Raw genomic sequence first — 12,610 nt, 5'->3', positions numbered from 1 at the left:
AAAACTATCGCAGCTGCTACCTCACAAACTGTCCTTATTCCCCGGATTTCCCTGTATAATTCACTAAGCAGCCGACCATGGCACACAAGACAGAGACCATGGGATACGCTAAAAGCAGCCAGAACTGCAAAGAACAATGAAATGTCAACATGGCTCAGAGGTGCATGTGGACTGCAGCAGATAAGAACAATGAAAGTCAACGTGGCTCAGAAGTGCATGTGGACTGTAGCAGAGACGAAAGCGAGTTTGATGGTGTTTGGTGAGATGTTGCATGCGGGCACATGAGCATGATGCAGGAGGAGGGTTAGAGTTGGCAGGCAGGGCTCTGTCATGCGTATCCAGTTTTCAGTCACGGACAATTGTATGTCGCTCTCTCCAGAGTTCCATCTTTTCATTCACTCACAGTCATATCCTCAAACCCACCCCATTTGGACAACTGTGTCTTTCAGGAAATGTTTACCCATCAATAAATAATTATGCGGCGTATGCTATGCCGCGGGTTGGCTAGTTCTAATTTCTTGTCATTCTGACTACAGACTAGTTCAGTTTATGATCTGCCTTGCTTGCAGATGGTAAGGAATGGAGGGCAAACAGTTTTGAATGTATTGAATATACTGACACACTAAAGTGAAGCATATGAGTTTGCCACAGAAAAGTAACAACTTTTAAGTATAGAAAGTAACTGAAGTTTAACAAGAGAAAGCTAAGATTGTAATGAAACAAAGAAGAAACCTTTCTTCCCCTTTTTGCCTTTAATTTTGCATGCATAATAACTTTTTTTTATATATATATATTTTGTGATTTGTTCCCTTTTTAATCTTCAAACCTTTTTAAAATGAACTTCATAAGACCGAGAGGTTTCTTTTGTTAAACGTTTGACTCTCGCTGGATCCTACTTTGCCAAATCAGTAGCTCCTTAATTTTGGGAACCTGGAAAAGACTCAGCTACAGGCACTATGTAAAGACTGAATCTTAGAAGATGAAAAACAGGTTTGCAGATTGGTACAAGAGTAGGAACATATACCATTCAATAGAAAAAAGGTGCCATTCTATCCACACAGGTCTATCAAAACATCTTGAGTTAATTTATTTCATGCTTTTAAATACTTAAACCTGACTGTGCAGTGGTTAGCACATCAGTGTTATCATTGGTGTTGTTGTCTCCCCTTATTGTTTGTCTGTTTGTTTGACGGGGTGGACTTGCCTCAATGTGGAGGTTAAGATCTGCACCTTTAAGGGAGAAGATGTATTGAGGACTGGCCTGCTGCAAGGGCAAATAGTTTTTTTTTTTAAAAGAACCCACAAGTCCGAAGCAGAAGAGCGATTTCAAATATCAGAGGACCTCAGTAACTGCAGGGTGACAGAAACCTTTTGAGCAGAGGAAATACATCCTACTATTACGGAAATCTGTTCTGCACCATCCAGAGGTGGATTGTTTACCTGTTGTGGTGAGACAAGTTGAGAAGGAATATTCTAAAGAAGTGGACTGTTTTCAGACACTGGAAGAGTCGGTGGGAATAAAACGTGTTCTTTGACTGGGAAGTTTCCCTGTCTTCATTATGGTATTTCACTAAACATATTTTGATTATGTATCGAACTTGTGCATCATCGGGATTAATACTTGTTGGACTTCTAACTGTTATTTATGTGGTTCATGTTGCTTCTTGCTCGTCTTGTGTTTATGAATTTTACATGTGTGCATCAATCTTATATTCTGTGTCTTGATTTGATTTAAATACAATCACAATGTTTAGCTTTATATTATACGCGTGGTGTATTCTTATTGTTGTAAACCTGGTAGCAGTTAAGGCCCCATTATTATTATTAGAAAATAGTCAGTAGCGAGTAGCTGCAGACCTAACCTGACCGATTTCCGAGCAAAAGGGGTGGTTCGGGGGTAGCGGTGTGCGTACAACTGTTTCTCTTGGGGACAGTATGTGTTTGTAAGTTTGTATACACATGCTAATTTCACTTGGCTGAAAAAATTGGATTACAGATACAGGCGCTGAATTTAATACAGTGTTTCTCAACCTCTTTGGTATCAACCACAATAAAGTTTCTTTGTGACCCACCAAAGAGGTGCATCAGAGAAGGACTGGAGGCCAGGACCCTTGCTGAGTCGAATACGATTGTCAGAGCAGTTCCTGGTTGGTCAATTGAGAGCGATCAACAGAGTAGTGACCCACCGAAACCAATAGAAAAAATGGCAACTTGCAGTCCCCCGGCAGCAGGACGTGAGCCACTGTAATTGAAAAACACTGATCTAATATTCACCATTATTAGATTACTTTTAAGTTACTGTGTACTAATATTACATTAGCAAAAGATGCTTACCCTTCCAGTATTAATGCACTCTCTGCAAGCTGTTCTCCCAAGCTGCAAACAGGTGTGACATCCCTTCAATTAAAAAAAAACACATAATATAAATATCAGTCAAAACGTAAAAAATGAAATAATGAAAGAATTGATAAAATTGTTATTGAAATGCTCAAAAATAGTTTATATTTTTACTGCTTTGTAAGACAATACTTAAATATTGGTGGGAAGGTGGGGGAGAGGTTGCAATCTAACACTTTGAATATTTGTGAATAAAGAAGAGTCTTGAGCCTTTGTTATATATGAACTCCAAACACAGGTATCCTTTATTTACACTTATAGGTGGAGTCCTACCTGCTCTGGTTAATGCAACATGGCGGACTGAAGAACTCTTAACATAAGTCAAGTCAAGTGAAGTTGTGGAACATGCACTGGTACAGTGCGTTGCCGTACACACTACACAACCAAACAACTCGGGATCCCGGTTTACAACCCCCCAGGCAGACACGTGGTCCAGTCCCACCCTCCGGAAATGACCCTCTATCTGCCGCAGCCATGTGTTACGTGGGCGACCCCTTGGCCTGGTCCAGCCACTCGGGTCCCCAACAATGAGGATCTTACAAGCTGGATCACCCTAGGGGAAACGCACCACATGGCCGTAGTACCGTAACTGATGCTCCCTCACAATGCAGGTAATGTGCCTCATTCGGTACTCCATGAGCAACCGCTCATTCGACACAAAGTCAAACCAACGTTACCCAAGGACTATCCGGAGAGTCACAGTACCAAAGGAGTCTAGTCTTTGTCTCACGTCACTGGACAGCATCCATGTCTCACAACCATATAGCAAGACAGGAAGCACCAGGACTCTAAAGACTTGGACCTTCGTCCTTTTGCATAAATATCAGGAGCGCCACACACCCCTTTCCAGCAACCTCATGACCCCCCATGCTCTCCCAATCCGTCTACTGACTTCATAGGAAGAGTCCCCAGAGACATGAATGTCACTGCCAAGGTAAATAAACCTCTCGACAACGTCGACACTTTCTCCACAGACAGACACACTGCTGATGGTTGTGCCTAAGAGGTCATTAACGGCCTGGATCTTTGGTTTTTATCAGGACACTCCCAAGCCCAGACACTCAGTATCCTCACTCAGTCTCTCGAGTGCCCCGATCAGAGCCTCCATTGACTCTGCAAAGATCACAGCATCGTCAGCAAAGTCAAGATCCGTGAACCTTTCTTCACCAACAGATGCCCCACAGCCGCTGGACCTCATGACCTTGCCCAACACCCAGTCCATACAAGCATTGAATAGAGTAGGAGCAGAACACACCACTGACGAACCCCAGAATCAACTGGGAAAAACGCAGAGGTCCTGCATCCACTCTGCGCAGCACTCACAGTACTAGTGTACAGACCGACCATGATATCCAGCAACCTCGAGGGGATCCTACGAATCCTCAGGATGTTCCACAGGGTAGCTCGATCAACTGAGTCGAAGGCTCATTTATATATAATGACTATGAAGCATTTCAAACAAACCAATCAGCATACAGATAAATGGCATGGTCCAGAAACCCACCTCTGCTACTTAGTATTAAGTAAAATCCCAAAATACAGTAGTTAATTATTAAGAGTCATAGCTGATGTCTGGTTAAAAAGAAATAAGACTTCTTACATGTAAACTGTCATCAGAGAACAAAATATAAAGTTAAATGTTATATATGATCTCATTGTCTAATTTAAATGTCATGATACAAATGTCACAGTGTCCTAGTTAAACAGACAGGCAGTTTCAAGAACATTTTTCTTTTACATACTTGTACATTATAAACGACTGGGGGGAATTCTGATGGTGCCATCAGTCCCAGAATGATGCAAAGAAAAAGAAAATTACAAAAATAATTTAAACATACACAGTGTTTGTTATATAAATGAAAAACACAAAGAAAAATAAGGTAGCAAAACAAGTAGGATTACAATAAAACTATGGCCCATCTTGTCCTCCCTAACACTGTTTTCCATGTAAGTGGGAATGGTTCGCAACCTGGTGTTCCCATTCCAAATCCCAAATCTTTTGTCTGCAGCCATATAACTTGCACTGCAGAACAGGTGAGCTACGTGATGCTAAATATATTTGGAAATAACACAGTTGGATAGCTGAAAAACTAGGAAAAACTTGGATTGCTATTGAAAGTAAGTCGGGGAGGCCAGCAGGAGCACTCACACTGTGGTTTGTGTGTGGACCCCAATTCCCCAGTGAAGCAAGAAGGACACTGTGCTGTAAAAAAATGACACCATCCTTCAAATGAGACCTAAAACGGAGGTCCAGTATGGTCATAAAAGAACCCTGGGCATCTTTCAAAAAGAGTAGGATGTACACTGATCTCCTGGCTAAATTGCCCACCACAACCTTGTCCTTTATGGCCCTTGATTCATCCACTGTGCCTTATTGGCTAACTCTCTCTCACCTTTTCACCACCTAAGAGCTAATGGTGGGGTAACATATGGGAGCAAAAAATGGTGGATGTTACACATTGGTGGTGGTAACTATCCATCTGTCTCTCACATTCCAGCTTTCTCTTCTTCCTCTCTCACCCCTGACCTCTAATCCTCCCACCAGTGACCTGTTTGCCCTCACTCACCTCCTGACTCAACAATCAAACTTGTGGCGAAGGGGTTTGTTTGAACTCCACTGCATTGTCATTTCTGAGAGGGGTCTAGCTGCAGACCTCTGTTGTTCTACAATTCAGCAGTCCCGAAAAACAGCCAATGACACTGCATGTGTCAATCACATGATTTACAGAGAAGAAACTCCAAAGAATGCAAGCAGTGGCCAACAGCACTACATGACAGCCTTACTACATGAAATGCCTACATGATAGTGGTGATTACTCCTGAGTCAGATAACCCTCCCACACTACCCTAATCTTAAACCATAGTGAAAGGATGTATTCTGGGAACAACACACATGACTGGGTGTATCACAGAACATCACTGACGTGTAAGGCAAAGGCCACTAAATACTATCAGATGTGTGCAAGTTGACTGGATCATGAATGAAGCAGAGTTCTTGAGGTCTGCAGCTAGACTATTTTGTCACTTCTGGCCAAACTCTTGGAATCATTTTCAGGGTCAGGCTAGTAACATATCTGCAACAGAAGCTGCAGACTAGAGCTGTGCTTCGCAGCCCCTGGTGTTCCCACACCCTGAGCCTTGTTTGGCCTTAAACAGCAAGGCCTTGTCTGCCAGCACTACACTATGTCTGTCAGATTGAATGTCACTGTGTCGATTATAATTTGAACTAGGAGGTTCTACCCCCACTCACTTCTCTCGCCAACCCAGGGCCGGTGCTACACGCTAGCCACTTCATGGCTCTACTGCTCGCGTATGGGGATGCGAATGTGCAATTTAAACAGATTGTTATTTTCAGGGGAATTGTTACATATGCATAATATAGCTAACTATTTTACATTACAGCGAGTAATTTACCATAGTAAAAAATAGCAAAATGTCATCAATTGAAAGAAAATTATGTTTCATGTTGCGTTAGAGGTATTCGTTGTGTTATACGTTTTTGTTCTGTTTGACTTTGAAATTAACACACAAATACTTTTTAAACTTACTCTTTTACTATAAAACAATTTTTGGAATTAACTTTTCATCAATATCGCATTGAATATTGATTATGTGTTTGGACTTGCATCGTGACAACGCAACGTATAAATGCCTGTGAGTGAATACCGCTTCTTTCTCTCTAATAAATAATTTTTCAAATGTTTGTCCCTATGACTTGTTAATTGTCATAGCAAAAGCTATTCTAATGGGAAACTGTAAATGTTTTAATATGCATGGCATATCAAGATCTCCTTTGGTGTCTAATGTTATCCGCAGAAGATCTACTACATTACTTGTCTTCTCGCCTTTTATGATACATTATTCTTTCAACAGTAATTTGGCCGGTGGAAGACCGGACAGTGTTAACGGTTGTAGATATTCTACGGGATATTGTAACTTGATGTTTTCATCTTCCACACCATCACCACTAACTGTTTCAGCATAGTCTATTGATATGCACTTAACCAATTTGCCATGTAACCAATCGACAATTTTCGTGTTAATTCGTTTGACTTCATCGTTTCTCGGTGCTAGGATTGCCTGTGTACTCATTTTTGTCTGTTGATAACCCTTCGTGATGAAATTCTTCAATAAGATTTGGACATAATGCATCTTCTTTAATTGGGAACTTAAAGTGAGGAAAACGTTAAAATTTATAAGAGCTGAGAGGGCAGAAACTGTGTCTGTCAAAAGCATTCACACGAATGAGAGGTGAGATTACCATGTGCGTGGTTGAAGATGGCTGACTTGAACAAATCTCTTGGCCAAAGTCTCATCTCATGGGACTTGAAAAAATCTTTCAAAAAGTCTCGTCTCGTTGCAGGATTTTTTTTTATATAATAGAGAGACAAACAAAGATATTCAAGAAAATAAATTAGCCTTTCACTTCCTCATCTCAGTTGTGTTTGTGATCTTCATGTATTCACAGGTGTGTTCTCCTGCTACAACATAAGGGTTCACATCTGGACCTTGACTTGACTATTCTCAAACTGTATTTTTCCCCTTTTTCATTCAATATGTCGTTGATGTACAAATGAGGTAGGCATCATTACCCAAATGGATGATCCACTTTCATTTCAAAGAGACAGTCTCACATTTCTGTCTAAACTACTCTAATGGTATCAATGTGGAATTCAAGGTAGTCCTAATGACAGCATGGTGTTTATGTATTGAAGTAGTAAAGCTGTCCCGTTCCATACCATTGATAATAACACCCACCTTAACTGAGGATGTGTGAGGAACTCGAACATCTGTTTTGTTATCCTTAAACAATTCCGGAACCTGAACAACTATGGTCCAAGGGGCAGGTGAAGGTGCACCAAAAGCATCTGCAATCTGACCTGATAAAACAGAAAGCCTAAGTTAGGACATACAATCTTAAATAATTTAAATTATCAACTGCTTGGTGTTTTATATATGAAAGCATTTTTGCTTTGAGAAAGAGCACTGCAAAGAAGGCACATTGAATTTGTTGGCTTTCATTATATTGATTTATCTGTCCACCCATTTTTGGACACACTAATCCAGTTTGAGGTCACCTACAATTCTTAAATTAGTAATTGCAATTACCATCTGATGCTGCGTATTTTTAAAGCTGCTTCTCGATTAGAGGGATGTACATCTCTGCTTAATGGTGGACACACTGACAGACACTTGGCCATGGTGCAAGGCCATGACAGGGTGTCTGTGTGGACAATATGAATGTCTGCGAGCAGACAACGGAAGACAAGATGATCCAATAAAGGTTTTTTCTAACTTAAAAACCTGCTCTGTGTCTGCAGAATGTTCAAGCAGTTACAAATTTCACCTTCATCTATTTGAGGTGGTCTTCTAATAAAATGGTCAGTATCAGCATCGGTTTCAATCTTTCGTTTATTGGCTGAATCAAAGTTTGTTCACTCTTAATATCCCTCTGATGCAATTCATTCTTTAGTGTCGACTTACAGTATGACATATAGTGGTTTTAACATGTGTCACAAATGCGTTTTGGAAAATCTCCTCATGGGCTTGATCATGGTATGTGATAACCCACTGGGGAGAAAGGGGGCGCTGCTGCTAATGTTCTCGTCTCCTTTGCTCCCCCCCGCAGTACCAAGAAACTGCCCAGTGAGGACACTTAGCCCCTCCCCTTCTGACTTGTGCATTTAAAGAAGCCTGGCTGCCTGGAAGGAGATGTCATCTCCCACTTACTGCGACCCCCTGGACGGATCTCCGCAGATAGACTTCTACTTTTGATATCCCGAGAGAGCTTATTGTTTTTGCTATTGTGCCTGAGTGGACAGTTCTTTTGCCACCTAAAGGCCTGCAGTTTTGTTTGGACAATCATATTAACCAGGACAACCCAGTTAGTGTCCCAAGGAGTCACTGTTCAACCTGTCATTCTGCACCTGGCCATACATGATTATGATATTATAAAATGTATATTCCATATGTTCTATTCTTTTCTTAGAGTACATACTATATTGTAGCAAGAAAACTATTGTTGCTATTGTTAAAAAGTACTAATTTAACTCTAGTTAACAGTACAATGTATTAAGATTGTTTTAAAGAATACAAAATTGTAATATGGTATAATAAAAATGTTCTGAGGTTAAGACAGACAGAAGCTTTGAGGTAAGGTAGTTCACCTCGCTAATCATGGCCCTGGAGAGTGGTGATTTGTTGTATATTGATTAGCACATGCAAGAAAGAGTTTCAAGTGACAATAATGACCCTATAAACCTAAAAACCTTCTTCTGTACAATGAGCAATTTATTTCTTTTGTTTTTTCTACATGTTCTGTCAATGTTCCAGAAGAGAGCATATGTGCTCAGGCAAAATATAATGTACGAAAACAGTTGTAATTACATATGACATTCTGGATAACTAACAGACAATAAATTGCTTATTTATATAAATTATGCTGTTTTCTTGTTTCATTTTTAATGCAAGAAGACTCTTCTCCCTTGCACATATTAGTGTTAATATTATTACTACTTGTGGGTGCAGTGTAGGCAGCAGCCTTTTACAGAAGCTCCAAGTTCTCTCTGTTTTTCTTTCTGAACTTATTTTACTCATTTGATTAATGTTAAGATTGCAGACACTGCAGACTTGAGTGCCAGCACATCTAAATTGCTTTTCAGAAATCTGTTAATTTGGAAAAAGAAGTCACTGGGAGCGCAAAGAGCATCTGAAGGCTGCCTGATGTCTATAACACCTAAAAACACAACAGACACTTAGAAATCAAAAGTGGGGTTTATAAAATACTAGCAAAATACAAGCGCTTCGCAGAAGCGAAGTACTGCCTTAAAATTTTTATTAAGAAGAAAAGTAAACCTTTTTAAACTGAGGGAAAATATACCAATAATTATTTGTTAAGGATCTCTTTGTATACCACGTTGTCAGTTCGGCCCTCCGGTTGTAATATGACCAAGCTGTACGCTGAGCTTACTCTTGAGCATGCAACATACAGTTGGCCATGTGAAAAGCAATCTTGCCTCAAATCAATGCCAACCTTTTGTAGGGTCTGTCCCTGAGACTTATTAATTGTCATTGCGAAGCAGAGCCTTACTGGAAATTGGAGGTGTTTGAATTGAAATGGGAGATCAGAGGGTATAACGGGGATGCGAGGAATAAAAACTCTCTCCCCTGAGCCACTGCCAGTAAAAATAGTTGCCTCAATTAGGTTCCTTTGCAGACACGTGACCTGAAGTCTCGTGCCGTTACAAAGTTTCGGTGGCTGTAAGTTTCTTAGTAACATTATTGGTGCCCCAACCTTCAAAATTAGATTATGCTCAGGAGTGCCTGGAGGATTCAGAGTGTGGAGAAACTCTACCGGATAGTGCACCGTGTCTTCCACTTCTACAACTGAATCCACAGACTGATATGTTTTCGGTTGTGAAGGTAGTTCCTGAAGTAAAATGTGGTTTATAGTCATAGTCATGTCATTTCTTGGTGTCAGGATAGCTCTCTCCCTCAACCATGACACGTCGTTTTCGTGGAGATTTCGTAGATTGGGGTAAACATTTTGAAGAAGGTTTTGTAAGAGGCATTGGCGGTTGTCCAAAGGTGTAAAATATTTGGCCATTTCGGTACACTTGAAAGCGACAACCGAACAATTCAGTGGCAGCCATCAACTCACATGCAGAACCATAGGTGAAGGGCTTAAGCATTTCACTCTTATAGTGCGCCTGTGTAGTATAATTATCTCCTGTACCGTCATCAGTCCACACCTTGAACCTGACCCAGTCATTCAATACATAAGACACAATGTTCCTCCGGATATCAAGAGTGAGCCTGATATGGCCGTGCAACATGTAACACAGAGAATGGAAAAGGTAGGCGCCATCTCCGGGCATGGAAACCACTCGGTAAGTGACAGTTCTTTGATCGATGGTGATCACCTCAATAGACATGTTAATGGGGGTACGGTTGGAATGATAAAGGAAATGGGTACCTGAACAATGTAAACTAAGTCTAAAATACCTACACAATAACTATAATCGCAATAAACAAACAATAAAAAAGTGGAGAAGCCGTGGATTAAATAAAAAGGCTGCAGTTATCAGCCGTGAATACTGTGGCGAAGCAAGGAAGGGAATAAAGAGACCGGAGCGACGGACGGCCTTATATAGGCAGGCAGCCAACTACGTGGGAGGCGTGGGGATGGGGAACCCAACGCCGCCTCACACGGCGACAGAGCTACAGGCTATGGACGTATATATGTACGTAAGTAGGATTCAGTTAGCGTTGGGAACCCGCGTACCAAATTTCTTGAAGATGGGCAAATAAGTAACAAAGATCGTTGGAAAGTTCAATATGGCGGCCAACAGTGGCATCATACCACCGAAATAAGTACGTACATTGGTTTTGGTTAGTGCAGGGAAGCCGCCTACCAAATTTCGTGAAGATGGGGCCATAAATAAGAAAGTTTAACATGGCGAATGTTGTCGACTGTTATGACTGTTACGCGTAGAATTTCGTCCGACAGTGACATCATACCACCGAAATAAGTACGTACATCGGTTTCGGTTTGCACAGGGAAGCTGCCTACCAAATTTCGTGAAGATGGGGCCATAAATAAGAAAGTTTAACATGGCGGATGTTGTCGACTGTTATGACTGTTACGCGTAGAATTTCGGCCGACCGTGACATCATACCACCGAAATAAGTACATACATCGGTTTTGGTTTGCGCCGGGAAGCCACCTACCAAATTTCTTGAAGATGGGGCCATAAATAAGAAAGTTTAACATGGCGGACGTTGTCGACCATTATGACCATTACGCGTAGAATAAACCTGCTTAACTTTTGTAAGTAAACTGTAAGGAATGAGCCTGCGAAATTTCAGCCTTCTGCCTACACGGGAAGTTGAAGTTGATGAGTGAGTCAGTGAGGGCTTTGCCTTTTATTAGTATAGATTCACATAATCAGCTGCTAGCACTGTGATAATCAGAGCCTAAGTATCTTTGTTGCCACAAGAGTTGTTCATCTAAAGACATGGTGGTCGAAGAAGAGCTGGAGCAAGAATAAACGCAAGGCAGAGAGGATTCAGAACTGGTCTGCCGTCCATTGTAATGGACAATATTTCAGATAAAATAGCAGACACATCACACACTGTGGCAAGGCTGAAACCCGATATACCAGACACCATTTTAATGCTAGACAGGTTTCATTTTATTTGTGCAGACAGTGAAAAAGTCAGAAGTTGTCTTTCCTTTTGAGTTTTCTTTCTTTTTTAGTAATACGTGTGCGTATTTGTATATTATAATATTTCAGTTATGTTTTTACATTACCGTCTCATTTGGGACATAGAACGTTCCATCTATCAATACACACATTTATTTTCTAGGCTGTTTATCCACCACTGGGTCATGAGCAGCTGGCACCTACTTCTATTGTACTGAGATTGAGGCAGGACTGAGTGCCAGGTGCCTGCAAGTCACACTTCTGCACACACTCACATTTGCCCAATTTAGAAATGCCAATTAATCTAGCTTACAAATGATTAGGATGTGGAAGTAAAAGTGAAGTACACACGCAGACCATAATGAGAAGGCAAAACCTATGAATAACATGAGAAAAAGCACAAGCAGTTTCTGGGCCAGGATTCAAGCCTGGGACTCTGAAGATGTGAGGCATCAATATTAACCCTGGGCAAATGTGCCATCAATGTATTGGCATAAAAGTATATTGTTGATTTACAAACACCTGTTTTGCTAGTTTGCCAAATAATTAAATAAAAAGCAGTCGTTTACCTCTGTACGGTTCATGCGCCCATTCTGTTGATCTTGATTCAGTGAATGTCTCAAGGCGATACTAAAAGAGGAAGGATTAAGGGTTATGAAATGAGACTTAAACTTCCTCAGTTTGGTCAACCTCATGAAAATGCTCTACCATAGATCTTGTTTTCTTGTTATATTGTATGTAACTTTTGCATTCCATCAAGGAGAATATTTTCTCAGTTCCCTATGATCATTACATGCTGGTTCGCCTATAATATACCACTCATTTATAAACAGTATAAAGTCTTCTGTGTTTTATTTTGAATTCATTTTTGCCCAATTCCCAGGTAAAGAAACACCTACATGAGCTCAGAACATGAAGCCATGAGAAGCCAAATCATCCAGGCACTGATAAGTAGGGATCTTCTACCTATGGGGATCATCATTTAGTACAGATTGCTGCACTTTTGA

The 12,610-nt window shown here is 40.8% G+C and overlaps 1 protein-coding gene across 1 annotated transcript in view; it reads right to left on the bottom strand.

Annotated features, from left to right (window-relative positions):
- The window catches only part of LOC114668511 (protein SSUH2 homolog), a 60,736-nt gene that overhangs the window by 20,248 nt on the left and 27,878 nt on the right, over positions 1-12,610 (bottom strand). The window contains exons 6-8 of the mRNA XM_028824287.2: positions 12,173-12,233; positions 7,156-7,277; positions 2,335-2,397 (exon numbers count right to left, since the gene is read on the bottom strand). Of these exons, the coding sequence (XP_028680120.1) occupies positions 2,335-2,397; positions 7,156-7,277; positions 12,173-12,233 (246 nt within the window). The remainder of the gene's footprint in view (positions 1-2,334; positions 2,398-7,155; positions 7,278-12,172; positions 12,234-12,610) is intronic.

Source organism: Erpetoichthys calabaricus, chromosome 18 (assembly GCF_900747795.2).
Source record: "Erpetoichthys calabaricus chromosome 18, fErpCal1.3, whole genome shotgun sequence".
NCBI lineage: Eukaryota > Metazoa > Chordata > Cladistia > Polypteriformes > Polypteridae > Erpetoichthys > Erpetoichthys calabaricus.
The sequence above is the reverse complement of the archived record's forward strand: the minus strand, read 5'-3'. Positions and strand labels throughout refer to the sequence as shown.